The sequence below is a fragment of the Myotis myotis genome, unplaced genomic scaffold, assembly GCF_014108235.1.
Source record: "Myotis myotis isolate mMyoMyo1 unplaced genomic scaffold, mMyoMyo1.p scaffold_m19_p_3, whole genome shotgun sequence".
NCBI lineage: Eukaryota > Metazoa > Chordata > Mammalia > Chiroptera > Vespertilionidae > Myotis > Myotis myotis.
In genome coordinates, this window is record NW_023416335.1 from 161,601,510 (window position 1) to 161,617,350 (window position 15,841).

A 15,841-nucleotide genomic window follows, 5' to 3' on the forward strand; every position below is an offset into this window, starting at 1 on the left:
TGTATCATCCCTTCTATTGAGATATTTCCCCCGAGTGCTTGGCTGTGCTTCAATATCTACCACCCAGACAACCAGAACCTCCCCAACCCACCTTCCACGCCATCCTTTCCAGAGCTGAGCCCAGTTCTGGTAGGGCTAAGGGCACCTGATGCGGATGAGCGTGCCTTTGGGTCCTGAAAGACAAAGCTAGGAGGTGGCCAGGCCCAAGCATGGGGCAACGCCAGACACCACCCCCTGCCAGGTAAGCCTGCCACCTTAGCACTTTTACCATCTCAGATGATTTTCAAGGTGTGTTTAACAACCTGGAACAAACTTATTGCCTTGGAGGCAAACCCAACCCATGACTATTTGGGATTAATTATCTCTCTTTCATTTGAGCCCAGCAACCTCTTAGCTGTATATAAAGGGATTTATCTTGCAGAGGTCTTCAGTGTTCTTCCCTCTTCCTCTGACTCTAGGCTTCCCTGCTGCACTCTAGAACTCTTCCTTCACCAAGTCTTCTCACCATGAACAGACAAGTCTGCAAGAAATCCTTTAGCGGCGGGAACCAGGGCTTCTCTGGCCGCTCTGCTGTGGTCTCTGGAGGCAGCAGCAGGATGAGCTGTGTGGCCCGTTCAGGGGGAGCCAGTGGAGGAGCCTGTGGGTTCCGAAGCGGGGCAGGTGGCTTTGGCAGCCGCAGCCTCTACAACCTGGGTGGCAACAAGAGCATCTCCATCAGTGTGGCTGGTGGTTCCCGGACTGGTGGCTTTGGGGGAGGGCGTAGCAGCTGTGGCAGTGGCTTTGGAGGTGGCTATGGAGGTGGCTTTGGTGGTGGCAGAGGGATGGGAGGTGGCTTTGGAGGAGCTGGTGGCTTTGGAGGGGCTGGTGGTTTTGGAGGGGCTGGTGGCTTTGGAGGAGCTGGTGGCTTTGGTGGAGCTGGTGGCTTTGGTGGCCCTGGTGGCTTTGGTGGTCCTGGTGGTTTTGGCCCTGGTGGCTTTCCTGGGGGAATCCAGGAAGTGACTGTCAACCAGAGTCTTCTGCAGCCCCTCAATGTGGAGATCGACCCTCAGATTGGGCAGGTCAAGGCCCAGGAGCGGGAGCAGATCAAGACCCTCAACAACAAGTTTGCCTCCTTTATCGACAAGGTGATGAAACTCTGACTGGACCCCATTTCTAGGCTGAGAACTTTGAGTATGACATTTAGACACAGTGTTTAGGATAAATTCTGGATGGGTGAGGCTGAGAGGGTGGGGTTAGGCAACATTCTAGGGTCTGTGAACATGTGTAGAGCCAATAAGTTTATCCACATGAACATGTGAGTAGGAAAGATAGTGGTCCTCTATTTGGACCCAGACATCCCCAAGTCCTGCTTATCTGACTCTCTGCTCATGGCCAGGGCATTGACCACTGGCAAGGAAAGGTCTGACACAGAACTGGGGGCTTTTAAAACATAAGCTGTTCTCTGAGGCTTTCCAGAGGACCCATTCCCTCTATGTCTCTGTGCCAGGCAAAGGAGGTGGGTGCCCAAGAGAAGGGATTAAAGAGGCTTACATGGAACCTTAGTCCCAAGGGCTTCAGAGAAGCTGACAATCTCATCTGCACCCCTAATCAACCTTTTAGAAAGAGAGGGATAGTCAGTGACTTCCAGGCTAGGATAGCTCACACTGGCTATCGCTCTCCTGTCATGATGGTTGTGGCATTTCAATCAGTATTAGTTCCCAGTGATTCACATCCTTTGAAAACTGGAGTGTTAATGGAGCCCTAGATGGAAATGATGCTGCAAGGTTTAAGTACAGTTTTGCAGAGTGCAGTGTATTTTTGGAAGTTATGATAGAGCCACAAAATCCCTGGGAACACTGAAGGGTCATTACTTCTATGTCCAGGAAGAGCTCATTTCAGTTTCCTTGTCCACCTTTCCTCCTTCTGTAACTTTCCAAACCATGCTGCATCCTTAGTAGCCTGACTGATGGGACTGTCTGACCATATCCTCTCCAGCTACAGTAGAAGCCTATCTTCATGTCCTTTCTAGGCCTTTGTGCTGGGATATGGGCAGATACAGACACCTGTCTTACATGAGCCAAGGCCCCTCTGATCCTTTGCCTGATGTTTTCCTCAATGCATTGCAGGTACGGTTCCTGGAGCAACAGAACAAGGTTCTGGAGACCAAGTGGAACTTGCTCCAACAGCAGGGCACCAATTCCATCACAGGCACCAACAACCTTGAACCCCTTTTTGAGAACTATATCAGCTCCCAGCGAAGCTACCTGGACAGCATCCTGGGAGAGAGAGGCCGCCTGGACTCAGAGCTAAGGAACATGCAGGACCTGGTGGAGGACTTCAAGAAGAAGTGAGTGACAGGAGCAGGAGTGGGCAGATGCGATGGGCCAACCTGTCTCAGAGTCCCAGCCCTTACTGCATTCCTCCTGTCTGCTGGCCAGTGGTATCAGTCTATTTTCCTCTCCTTATTGTCATAGTGGGTAGCTTGGTTCATTAGGTTCCCTTTTCACCTTCCTTCCTTAAGGATAGTCCTTTACAAATGAAATTGTGGCAAGCAGGATGAGTGTAGAGTTGAGAGAGCACTTCTTCAGGAGCCAGGTTGGGGAAGATCCTGGTTCTAGGATCTGGAGGATGCTGGGACAACTCATAGTGTATTGACCAACCATCTTGGTTTGCCCAGGACAAGGGACTTATAGTGTTAAAACTGAGATAGTATGCATGGACAAATTGAATGATTTTTGCAGAGTGCAGTGCATTTTTGGAAGTTATGATAGAGTCACGAAATCCCTGGGAACACCGAAGGGTCATTACCTCTGTGTCCAGGAAGAGCTCATTTCAGTTTCCTTGTCCACCTTTCCTAACTAATAGGGAGGTAGTAAGAAGGATATGTTCATCTAAGTGGGTTGGGAGAGCTTCAGAGAATAGCGGTGTTTATGACTATCTCAAAATCCAGCCTCAGTTATTTCTTTTTAACTCTTACAGATATGAGGATGAAATCAATAAGCGTACAGCTGCTGAGAATGAATTTGTGACCCTAAAGAAGGTAAGGGCTGTGTGTGAAGTTCCTGGGGCTTGTAGGTGCAGATTTCTGGCTGCTTTGGAGGGAATCTCCTTATTCCATTGCTACGGAGCCACCAAGTTCAGACAGTTGGAGAAAAAAAGAGAAAGAAACCAGGTTCATACTAGTCTGGAAAGATCCCTCAGTGATTCAGTTCATTTGTTTTTAGTTTTTGAATAGGGTTGAACTTAAACCTCCCCAGTGAGATGTGAATCATTTCTTTATGTGGAGACCAGCCTCAGACAAGGACCAATCAATCACCAGCCTTGGTCCTCCTGATTCTTTCTTGCTGTGATCATGGTTTGCTGTTTGGTCCTTGGGAGAATAAGGCCTCCATGCTTCTTTCTTTCTCAGGATGTGGATGTCACCTACATGAACAAGGTAGAGCTTCAGGCCAAAGTGGATGCCTTAATGGATGAGATCAACTTCCTAAGGACCCTCTATGATATGGTAAAGATGTTTCTTACTAAGAGGGAGAGAGAAGGAGGGTGACATGTTTACAGATTTGAGGCTCAGACATTTAGTATTAAATCCTGGAAAGACTGAGCTTAGAAATAAAGTTTCTTGTTAGGGTTCTGCAGGATGGGCTGCAGACATGGGGTTTTCTGAGGGACTAGGGAACATGATGGGGCTGGTACACATTCAGAGCTGAGTCAGTGAATGGGATTGTTAATCAAGAGTCTCTCTGGGCCTCTTGTTATAGAGGCCCGAGAGTGAGCATATCTCTCTGTGTTGGCAGGAGCTGTCCCAGATGCAGAGCCACGTCAGTGACACTTCTGTGGTTTTGTCCATGGACAACAACCGCTGCCTGGACCTGGACAGCATCATTGCTGAAGTCAAGGCCCAGTATGAGGAGATTGCCCAGAGGAGCAAGGCCGAGGCTGAGGCCCTGTACCAGACCAAGGTGGGAGCTGGGCACCTCTCAGAGGATCCATTGAGGGCCTCAGGGAGTCTGAGGCCCGAGGGGATGCTGGGTGATGAGTCCCCAGTGTCACTGGGTAGATCTCTCTTGGTTCTACTCTCTGAAGACATCCCTCTAATGGTTGGTTGTTTAGCTTCTAGAAAGTGCTGCCCCTGGGAGAGGTGGTTTCACTGTCCCCTGCCATGACACATGGGACTGACTCTAGCCTGCTCAAGGACTGCAGGATAGAAGAACCTTCTCTTATGACAAACCAGATGTTCTTTTCCCTGCTGCCTCAGAGATGTCTCTGCTGAAACATAACTCAATGTCATTTTAACAAATGCTTACTAAGCACCTCAAGGTTGGTGGGTTTAGAAATAGAGAAACAAATCAGGCAAAACTGCATGAACACCTTCTTTTCCATTCTGTTCTCCAGTTGGGAGAACTGCAGACCACAGCTGGCAGACACGGGGATGACCTGAAGAGCACCAAGAGTGAGATCATGGAGCTCAACAGGATGATCCAGAGGCTGCGGGCCGAGATTGAGAACGTCAAGAAGCAGGTGGGATGGTGATGAATGCTAGCGCCTGGGATGACTGATGAGGGGTGTGGGCTAGAATATCAGGATTCACAGTTTGAAATGGACTTCTGGGCAGCAGTGGCTTCTAGGGAGTTCAAACAGCAAGCCAGTCTAGATGGCTGGCAATCCACAAGAGAAATATCTCCATGGATGAATACAAGATAGAAGGGCTAGCGAAGAGATGATGTTGCCTGACTTTAACATTTGCTCTAGGATAATCTATTCTAAGACTCAGAGAATAGATTATCTGGGACTCTCCTACTAGGCTCATCACTTCTCCTACCCTCTTCTTTCCCAGAATGCCAACCTTCAGGCAGCAATCTCGGAAGCTGAGCAGCGCGGGGAAATGGCTCTCAAGGATGCCAATGCCAAGCTTCAAGAGCTGCAGGCTGCCCTACAGCAGGCCAAGGATGACATGGCCCGGCTGCTGCGTGACTACCAGGAGTTGATGAATGTCAAGCTGGCCCTGGACGTGGAGATTGCCACCTACCGCAAGCTGCTGGAGGGCGAGGAGTGCAGGTGGGTCTCCAATTCCAACTCCCCTGATCCTGCTGAGGGTAGATAAGTGACCAAGTATATGGAGATGAAGGACTGCTGTGTAGAGAGAGCCCCCCACCCCCACCTTCCACACGCCTTGCAGAGAAGCACTTGTGGTTACTAGCCCACTCTCACCAAGGTTAGTCAAAGCACATGTGTAATTGATGTGTATAGGGTCTCTTTGTTGAGGCCCATAGAAGGGTGGAAAAAGGGGACTGATCTGCTAGGCTTCTGAATTCAGTTCCAGTTGTGTTATTCATCACCTTCATTCATGGACTTGTTGGAAATTTGCTTTGTGATGGTGGAATTTTCTCTTGCTTTTTCATCAGGATGTCTGGAGAGTGCCAGAATGCTGTCAGCATCTGTAAGTAGCCAAAGTAACCCTGATAATGAGAGCTGATGCTGAAATATTAGTAATAATACAGGGCAGTAGCAACTAATTAAAATATTTCTATGGAAGTTGGAGATGGTGGAAGGGGCAACAGATATGATTTTGTTATTGTTCTGGGTCCAGGGCACTATCAATAAGTCTGTAGAATGGGGAATATCCAATAGGGAGCCTGTTAATGGGAGGATAAATTATGATTAATCTCCAAGGGTGTCAAGAGTTGATCGAATGCAGAAGGAACCACAGGACAACTCATGATGTTTTAAAACTATGGGGCTGAACATCTATGACATTAGAATGTATTACAATGATCAATAATCTTGAGCCCAGGAGATCATTAATTATAATAGTGTCCTGGGCGCTGATCCCTGTACTGTCCTCTCCCCTGCAGCCGTGGTCAGCAGCAGCAACACGACCTCGGCCTCTGCAGGCGGTTTTGGCGGTGGCTTCGGTGTAGGTGGGGGAGCAGGCAGTGGATTCGGTGGAAGCAGCGGATTCGGTGGAAGCAGTGGCTTTGGAAGTGGCAGTGGATTCGGAGGAGGCAGTGGATTCGGTGGAGGCAGTGGCTTTGGAGGCGGCAGCAGCTTTGGCTCTGGCTCTGGGGGTCGCTGTGGGGTCAGTGGAGGAGGTTTCAGCTCTGGCAGCAACCGGGGTGGCAGCGTCAAGTTCTCCCAGTCCTCCCAGCGCTGCTCCAAATAAATAATGAGCATGGGCACCATCGCTAGAGCGCCTCTAGTCCCCATCAGCTCCTCCCCTACAACAGACAGCTGCTCTTTGGATTTAGAAGACTGGGGCCTCATGCTCCTCCATCTAGATCCCTGGCCAACTGCAGCCAAGGAATTTCACTCTCTGGCTCCAGTCTGTGCATGCAATTGTCCAGGTGTGGCCTTAGCTGCCACCTTTTGTTGCCCTTGGGGTCCCCTCCCTGGGTGGAATGGTCCCCACAATTCTGATGTGTCTAACACACAGGCTCCTCTACCCATCTGTTCTGTCACCAATAAAGTGCATTGTGTTTCACTTCTGGTCTCTGAGTCCTCTCTGTAGGCCTTTCTCCCCCCCTGGACTGACTTCTCCATTCTCTCCCAGGGTGGGCTGTGTGCACCAAACCAAGGCAGTTGGTCCCCACTGTCCATTACATGGGATCCAAATGGGCAATATCTGACTCATTTATTCTTTGATCAGGGGGGAGGGCAGGGGCATACTCCAGGAGGCCCTGTGGCCTCACAGTTCAAAGGGGGAAGGCTGTATCATGCAGACATCCATATCCATATCATCCTTGCTTTCTCTCATTGGGGGAACCGAAGAGGACCTTGACTTGCTGAGGGACTTGGGGACAGTGGATTTCTTTCCTTGGTGCTGCCCCCACTCCAGTCGACATCCTGAAAACTTTCCCTCAAAAGTGCACCCAGGAAAGGGTGAGGTGCTAGAACTCCAGGTTGCAGGGATTTCTGAGAGCTAGCTACCTCAAAGTCTGACCCACAAAACCCCAGTCTGTTGGGAGCTCTGCAAAACAGGTTCCCTGTCCATTAAATCTTCCCTCTTTGGAGCCCATATTAGACGTCTAAGAAGTCCTGTAGCAAAGAATACCTGTTAGCTATCTTTAATCCAGCATATTCCAAAGGCCTCCCAACCCTCTTCCTGGCAAACAACTATTAACCGCTCTCAGAACATGTCCTGCACCTGAGCACTGTCTGCATGTATTCTGGGCTCCCAGGTGTGTGCCCAACCATGGGAGCTCTTGGTGTCTCCCCTGCACCAGGAAGCCCTGATGCAGCGTTAGCATGGGAGTGCTGTTTGGAAGGTCAAGGGTGGATGAGACTCAGGCACAAGGAAGCCAAAAACTTCATTTGTGAGCAAGAAGACTGAGGCTCCGAAAGGTGGAGTGGCTTGCTTAGGCTCTTCAAGCATCTGATGGTGTGAGCCAAGGTACACCCAAGTATCAGAGTCCAGAGCTCCTTCCACCTCCCACACTGTTTCTGAGGCTATGTTGCTGCCCTTCTTGCTTGGCTGGTTGCCTGGGGGCCCACAGAACATGCAGGTGATAAAGTAGAAATGCTTAGTCAGCCAGGACAGGGAAGCAATGCTTCCATCTTAGGCCAAAGCTGAATTTATCTCAGAGAAGAAGAATGACAATTAAATAAGCAAAGAAAACCATTAATGGAGGCTGCAAGAAATCCGGGTCGAAATCCCATGTCCATGTTTGGCAGAGCAGTCCCGTCAGTGACAGTTCCATTCTGATCCCCAGAAAGGCTTTTTGAAGAAGATGGGATTTAGGAGTTGTTGCCTTTTCTGGCTGGTATTGCTCTGTGGACAAGGAGAGATAAGTGGGGAGAGTTAATGCCTGCCCCAGCTCAGAGAATTGGTCCTACAGGAATGTGCTGGGCCAACTATGGGATAGTTATGTCACCCTGGATGAAGTCATTATTAACAAGTTCCTTCCTTCAACCACCATTCATTAAGTGTTCACTTGCTGGCACTGGGCTAAATGGAGATGCACTGGTGAGCAAAAGTAAGATTTCACCTCCAGCTCTCATTTCAGTGAGAGAGCCCAACAACAACGAAATGAATAAAATAACTTTAAGTTGTGATTGAGTATATGAAAAAAAGAAACCAGGGGCTGAATTGGAGAAATGACAGGACTTGTTAATGAATTGGATGCTGGGGGTGAGGGTGTATAGGAGAGGGAAGATTTAACCAGGATGCCAGTTTCCCAGTGAGAGCAAGTGGGGGGTTGGTGATTCCATCTACTGAGGTAAGAGGAGGTGGGATGTGTCTGAGAAGGAACCCAGGACCTTGCTTTGAGCTTCTCAAGAGACAGCAAATGGAGATACTTAGACTACAGTTGGAGATGTGAGTGTGGATTCATAAGGAAGGCTGGTCAGGTCTGGCGGCTCACATTTGGACATCATCAGTGTGAGGATAGCTAAGGTGGTTCCTAAAGACATGGAACTTGTGAGCTCTCCCAGAAAGGGAAGAGCAGAGTACCCAGGCTGAGCTCCAAGGAAGCCCAGAATTTAGAGTGAGGGAGAGGAGACAGCCAGCCAGGTAATAGAGCTTGGTCTGGGTTTTCTAAAATGCCTCCACCTAAGAGGTCAAGGGTTTCTAAATGGGTTCCAAAGGAAACCCAGAACAGGCCCAGTCTTCCTTGGGACACTGCCCACTCATCTCAAGGCACATATTCAAACTCATTTTTGCTGCTCCTCCCTGTACTCTAACCAATGCCTACTGGCCCCTGTTCATTCTGTGGGGATTTATGAGTGACTCCTCCTCTCCCCCCACTACTTAAGTAGCCCTCTAGTGACAGTGGGGAATCCATGCAACTTCTCAAAGGAGAGAATAGCCAGAGGTAGCCTGGCTCAAGAGGAATGGCACATGGAGAGGGCTATTTCTAGGAGGAGTTATCAGGCCAGAAGAATGGCCAGGCAGGTGAACTTGATTCCAGAAGCTGAGACTGAAGGAATTAATTCCATGTTTGGCTGGGTATTCTCAGCCCAGCCCTGACCATTTCTAATTCAGGCTGAAACACCTCCAGGGAACTTTACCTGGTTCTGAGTGCTCTCTCTTCCTTTTACCTCAGCATTTACAGAATTTCTTTGTATGTCAGCTTTTCAAGTGCTCTTTAGCTTCTGGGCTTGGGTTTGCTTTCTTGTACTTGTCTAGACTTTTCATTCTTTGAGTAGGGTACAAGTTGGTGCTGTGTTGTCCATTCTTGTCCTATCCTATGAAGCATTTTTTTTTTTTTTTTTTACTGAGGTTGTTGAATAATGCTGACTTGTATGCCTGGGCCCTAGTCTGAGATTTGGGGCCATTGGCCTTTTGCCTCTCTCTGTTTTGTTCCACATCTCTCATCCTTGGGTGTGGAGTGATACATCTTCTTGTGATGACACAGAGGGCACAATTTATATCCCCCTATTCCTACCCCCATTTGCTCCTCTCTGCCACTCCCCTCTTGAGCCCCCTCCCCCAATTGGTAAGAACACTAAAAACAGCACCTTCCTGTTCTATGAGCTTGTTGACGCACGGGTTCACCCATCCTTTGATGTTAAGGAGACCTAGATGTGTTTTAAGATTCAGGTTATTTCCTTCTGGGATGCAGGCTACACTATAGGCCAGAGCAAGTATCAACAGTGATGGTGACACAGTCATAAAAGACTCAGTTAAGAAAATTAGGGGATTGTTTCTCACAAGAATCTGCCTATGGATAATCCAGCCACAACTGTTGATGATCGAAGTTTGACTATACAGTTTTGGGTAATTTGTAGGTAAATCTCTATATGACCCTTCTCTGTTTTGTCTAGGGCAGGGTGGAGTTTTTGTTAGCCAATCACCAGAAATCTCATCTTGTGGGATTTGGGCTGCCCCTTCTCTCTGCCTTCTCAGCACCTTAGCCAAAATACATTCTCTCTCTGCAGCCGAGACTAGGAATGTGGACACCTTGCAACAATCTTGGGATGACTGAAAAAAACTCCAAACACCTCCTTCACTTATTTTATCTATATCCTGTACAAGCCCCTCTGGCATTCAATCTGCTTACTACACATCTATTTTGTGCCTAAAATCAATATAATCACCACCAACACTTCCACCTAGGCTAAAGGCTAATTGGTTATCCTAACCACTGATAGGGATATAGTGGGAGCAGTCTGATACTCTTGGAATCCATGGTGACATCACCAAATGGTGACATCACCAAATGGTGACAGCTTCATCAACTGCTAGAGAAGATGGTGCAAGGAAGGATAGCTCTAGGTGGCAATAAAGCAGTGATTCTCAGTGAGGCCATTCCACTCCCCCAGGGAACATATGGCAATGTCTGGTGACAGTTTTGGCTGTCACAAATAGAGGAGTGCCACTGGCATCTAGAGGTAGAGGCCTCATTGCTACTAAACATCTTACAATGCACAGAACAGGTCCCACCACAAAGAATTCCCCAGTCTCAAATGTTAATAGAGCTTGTTAGGAAACCCTGCACCCAAGCAAGAGGTCATTTCCTTTGCCCCTCTCTTTAGGCAAGGACTGTGGCTGTGATATTGGTTATAACTGAGCTGAATAGAAACCATTCTGAATTTGAGGGACGCATACACATTTAGAAATTTGTTTGTTTTAAAGTGGAAAAGTCCGTTTATTCTGGGCAAAGACATAGGAAACAAGCCAGGTGAACATGTGGCCTTACGGGAGTACTTTCAAGACTTGAGCCTGCAAAACTGGTGTGAACCCGGCTAGTTGATGCCTCTCTACCTTTGATAAACTGTTCCCCTGGCCAGGAGTACTCATTCTACCTTCAGGTTTTTTGATTAGCCCTGATTTCTCATTGACGATCACTCAGGCATTGCCTCTTGAAAGCTTTCCTGGACCTTCCACATGACACTGAATGTCTGTTGGTGTTCCCATTGCCCTCTGTTAGCCTCTTTGTATCACTCACTAAATTATATTAAAATAACTAGTTTCAGTGTCTGCTCTCCATACTAGAATGGAAGTGACTGATGTGCCTTCTTCATCTTTGTGCCTCTCAATGTCCAGCACAGTGCTTGGCACATACTAGACACTCTGAATGTCACTGAGCTAATGAGATATTTGAAAAGGACAGGGGAGACTTAAATACAATTGCTTTCCTGACATTTAACAACATGATTAAGCAACTAACATTTTTTCGGTTCTTAATGGTGCAAGTCATACACTGGACATTTTGCACGTCATTGCATTTAATCCACACAATCACCATAGGAGACAGGTGGTAATTATCCTCATTTTCCAGATGAGGAAACTGGAGCTTAGAGGCAGGGTACCATTAACATGTCTGGCATTAGAAAGGAAGTGTCAGATCTGGGCCTCACATCCAAAGCTTACACTGTAACCACTGTGTTATGCTGCTGAACGGGGCTGGCTGACTTCTTCTTCACCCCTTGGATGCCCTCTTGTACCAGCTCTGGCACATGGTGCTAACAGTTCGCTAGAATCTTGAGGAGCCAGAAACCAATCTTGAAGTTCCTATATTAGCAGGAGAAGTTTCTCCAGCTGAGGCCCTGTGAGGATGGGTGGGCCACCATCAACTCCGGAGAATTCTCCAGCAGAGAAGTCAGAGAGATTGATCGGGGAAATACCTTGATAATGATAGGTGTTTCTCTTTGATGCCAAAAAAGAATTCGTAGGTTTAAACCTCTTTCAGCAACACAGTTGATGCTTCAAGGCCCATCTGTCCACCATATTCTATGGGTGGACTCTTTAAATGTCAAAGTGGACTCCTCACTCTTGGATGATATGCTTTGACTTGCAGAAGCCCACATAGATAAAAATGATCCATGAGTTTATGACAGGCTTTGGAGTTGGATAATTTGATTAAAATCTCAGCTCAGTCAGCAGATTGATTTGGGGAAACTTAATAAACCTCACTAAACTTGTCCTTATTTGTAAAGTGGGAATAAAAGTCCCGACGTTGCAGTTTTTATGACAATTAGAAATGATACTAATTCAATGCCTGGTAAATGGCAGGCACTCAATGTCAGCCATTTTTACACATTTTTTCACAGACAGGTGAAAGAAGCAAGGATTTGAAGGAGGAAATTATGTTCACTAAGTCCTAATCCCCATAATTCTGGGAAGTATGCAGTAGCTCAATAAATATTTGATTGATTGATGGCTTGCATTACTGACGAGCCCACAGTGGGAAACTGGCCTGGCCAGGCAGGAGAGAATGGCTTTTATGTAACTCTCAATTCAGAAGCTGTGATTCCTTACAATTTTATGCAGAAACCAGACTTCAGTTCTGCATTGGCCTTAAACAGGGCTACCCCTTAGAACTCTTTCCTCCCCTGCAGCCTCCAAACTGACAAATTCTAGAAGGGCTTTTTACCTCGCATTACCATTATCATCACAAGGGCTGCTAAGTGCTGAGCACTGCCCTGTGTAAGGGCTTTCTAACACTACCTCCTGTAGTCCTCTGCTGCCTGATGAGGAGACTATGCTAATCCCAATTTACAGACCAGAAAACTCAGGCCTGAGGGTAAAAAAAAATTTCCTGGAGGCCATGTAACTGAAAAGTGGAGAGGCTGAGCTTTGAACACAGGCCTAACTCCAAGGACTCTATGTTTTCCACTCTTCCAAGTTGCAAGGAAAGAGAAGGAGGAGGTGTTGTCATTTGAGTTCCAGAAAATCCAGCATACCAATGAAAATGGAGGAGGCCCCTTTCCCATGGTGCTCCCTGAAGGAAGGTCAATGACTTTGGGAAGACCCATCAAGATCCATGGCTGGTGAGAAATATACATCGATAGGCGAACTGGTCCTCAGGGACCTTCTTCATTTTCCAGTGTCCTAGAGCCCTTCTCTCTGCATCTGCAACATGGAGGCCTTAGTCTGCTCTTGACTTCCTCTGTCTTTTTCACTTGGGGCAAGTGCTTTCTCTACAGAAATGAAGCAAGTCTTCTTGACCTTATGCCTTAACCATGACTGCCCTGTCTGCACATTCCCACTCTGGACATGATAGTTGGACCAATGTTTCTCTGAGTATACTCAACTGCATGTTAATAGGGGTCAAGATAGAATGGTTTTATTGTTAAGTTTGTTTGGGAAGCTCTGATCAAGTAAAAGTAAATGATTCTTTTCTACAGGACTTCTCAGGGCATTTAATATGTAAATGAGCTTTATTAAAACCCCAAGAGAAAACTATAGAATTTTCATTACCCAAATTTATTTGACCACAGAATCTTTTAATCAAGACAATCTTAGGGCATAGAATTCTGCTCTAGATAAGCCCCAGGAGAGAATCTAGTACCAGATAAGGATTTAAGGGTGAGTTGAAGAGTTATTTTCACCAAGTCTGGAGAGAAGACCAGAATTAGAATAAATTGTTATTGCTAACAACTAAGACTTAGTAACTGAAGGATTTAGCTTACTTTTTAACAATCTTTAGTTATGATGGGAGCTAGCCCTATATGTAATATATTTTTACAGTTCATTTGTTAAAATTATTTAGTTGTGATATGCTTTTATTTTAACATGATAAAAAGGAGAAAAATAATAGTAATTTTTAGTCCAGGGACAGCATAATCAGTATGATTGTCCATTTTTCTTTTTGTTTTTTTTGGAGAACAGATTAATAATGACCTAGAAAATTGGATCTGCGAATCCACACACATAAAGGAGCATGGAATTCTCAGCCCTTCATCCTCGGCTCCAGGTGGAGAGGGATGTCTCCTTACTTTGACCTACAGGTAATGGCCACTGTCTGATGATACCTCCACTCACAATTACATGACAAACCACTCTTAAGTATTCTGACTGTAGTGAATACCAGAGAGCAATTTGGTTAGAGGAAATAACTCTGCTTGGTGACAATTGCTCCTATTTTATAGATGAGGAAGTAGGGACCCAGAGTGCTTAGCCACTTGGCTACCTTCACACAGAAGGTTCTGCAGGTGAGTGATTAGAACTCAGACTGTTGACAGCAGGCAGACCATTTAGACGCCACTGCTCTAAAAGATCCTGCAGTGAGTAAGAAAAGTGCTGCCAACGATGCTAACTCTGTATATTTCCAGCAGTTTCAGTCAACTGCTAAGAAAACAACCCCAACCGGCTAAATAAGATGATGCTTTGGCAGGCTCTGGAGACATGGATTAGGAGAACCCAACCCAAACCATGTTTTTGTGATCTGCCCATCGCTTCTCTCCGTCCCTCTTTTCCACCGTATGCTGGGGAGGCAGAGATGAGCCACACTTAGGAGGCTGCCACTGCTGCCTCAGCACTGCAGCCAAGGGAGGGGAGGGGCGTCGGAAACACTGATGTCTGCCCTTGTTTGCTTTGGGCTCTCACCTGGGGCTTCAGATGAGCCTGGCTCAACCTTTTTCCTAGGGAGAGCATTTAATCTACTTTTAAAGGAATTTTAAAGATTATGCATAAAGACCTCAACAAGAGAGATTGGCACTCAATTAATGGGTGGAGTAAATGTCTCGAAGAACCCAACACAGAATCCCCTTCTTGGATTGTCTGGATGAATAGTGTTTTAAAAAAATCCAAACATTTGCTGCTGGACACTAATTAAATATCAAAATAATCCTGCAAGTGGGGTAGAATCCTCATTTTACAAATAAGGAAAGAGTGGCTCAAAGAAGTCAAGGCCCTTGTCTAAGGTCACCACAGAGAGAGGTAGACAAAGGGTATGAACGCAGATCTTCCGACGTCCATGATGACAGGCTTTCTGTTAGACCACAGGTACCTTACTCTTGTGTGGCTTTTAGTAAATTTTAAAGAGCTTTCACTTTCCAGTGAGGCTCATCATCAACCAGTGAATAGGAAGGGATTTGACAGGTCAGAACAGACGGTGTGTTAAATCACAGTCCAAGGTCACCCAACCCAAATCCATCATAGCAGAGGTCTTGCTCTCTATTCTCCCAGCTTGGTTTTCTTACTCTCCACTCACACTTAGCTTCCTTTCCCTACCATCCATTCATGAGTTTCTCAAGGAGGCAAAATTGTTTTGAGAATAGCTGAGGCCAGACATGTTATTCCCTTCCCCCATGTCTCCAAATACTGAGCATTGATTTAGTTGTTTAATACTCATAACAACCCCACAAAGTACATGCTATTGTCACCCCCATTTTATAGTTGAGGAAACCAAGACACATAAAAATTAAATAACTTGTTCAGGTCAAAGAGCTAGTGAGTAGTGGAGCTGGCTCTAGACAAACTGCAGAGCAGAGAATTGAGAATTAGCCACAGAGTACTTAAAATTGCTTAACTTGGGGTTCTTCAGACCCTGCCTCAGACTGTCTAGAAACCATCCCCAAAAGACAGAGTGCTTGCTGCTGATCTGATTGGAATTCTGGAGATATACCAACCACCTATTTCTGGGGATTCTAGAATCATTCTGCTCTACTCCTGTCATACCTCGTGAAGTCCCATATGTAGATAATAACCTGAGAATTTGCTCTAGCCATGTGTGGCATGGTTGAGTGTGGAGGTGGATTGCATGAGAATGGGGACAGTTGAGCTGTAGTAAGTTAGAGCAGCAATGTGTCAGTGTCCCCATTCTACCACCAAGGGTCCTTCACCTCCTCCCTCCTCCCCCCGCTTCCTGGCCCTGTTGGAATACTCATAGTCTAGACCAGTGTTGCCCAAACTTCCCTGATCATAGGGATTACCTGGAGGGCTTGTTAAAAATACAGACATACAAGCCCTTTCTCTGGAGATTTTCATTCCATAAGACTGGGGTGGGACCTGGGTATAGATATTTGTATTCTTAGACACTGGTCATCAGCCAGTTACCACATGTTTGTGTTATGTTTACCCTATGCAAGAAGCTGGAGGTTTAGAATGAATAGGACTCAGTTCCCTCCTTCAATGAGCTCAGAGCCAAGAGGGATACTGACAAATGAAGAGATAAGTATACATTAAATCAGGGCCATGGTG

The 15,841-nt window shown here is 46.6% G+C and overlaps 1 protein-coding gene across 1 annotated transcript; it reads left to right on the top strand.

Annotated features, from left to right (window-relative positions):
- Nucleotides 1-468: 468 nt before the first annotated feature.
- On the top strand, nt 469-6,397 carry KRT3 (keratin 3). The gene is made up of 9 exons (XM_036299391.1): nt 469-1,124; nt 2,106-2,326; nt 2,959-3,019; nt 3,389-3,484; nt 3,774-3,938; nt 4,372-4,497; nt 4,814-5,034; nt 5,382-5,416; nt 5,832-6,397. The coding sequence occupies exons 1-9, from the start codon at nt 507-509 to the stop codon at nt 6,137-6,139; spliced, it is 1,851 nt and encodes a 616-aa protein (XP_036155284.1). The 5' UTR covers nt 469-506; the 3' UTR covers nt 6,140-6,397.
- Nucleotides 6,398-15,841: the final 9,444 nt, after the last annotated feature.

Coding starts and splice junctions, on each gene's coding strand:
- KRT3 (XM_036299391.1), top strand. CDS start 507: ATGAACAGACAAGTCTGCAAGAAATCCTTTAGCGGCGGGAACCAGGGC. Junction 4,498..4,813: donor TTGAGAACGTCAAGAAGCAG/GTGGGATGGTGA, acceptor CTTCTTTCCCAG/AATGCCAACCTTCAGGCAGC. Junction 5,035..5,381: donor CTGGAGGGCGAGGAGTGCAG/GTGGGTCTCCAA, acceptor CTTTTTCATCAG/GATGTCTGGAGAGTGCCAGA.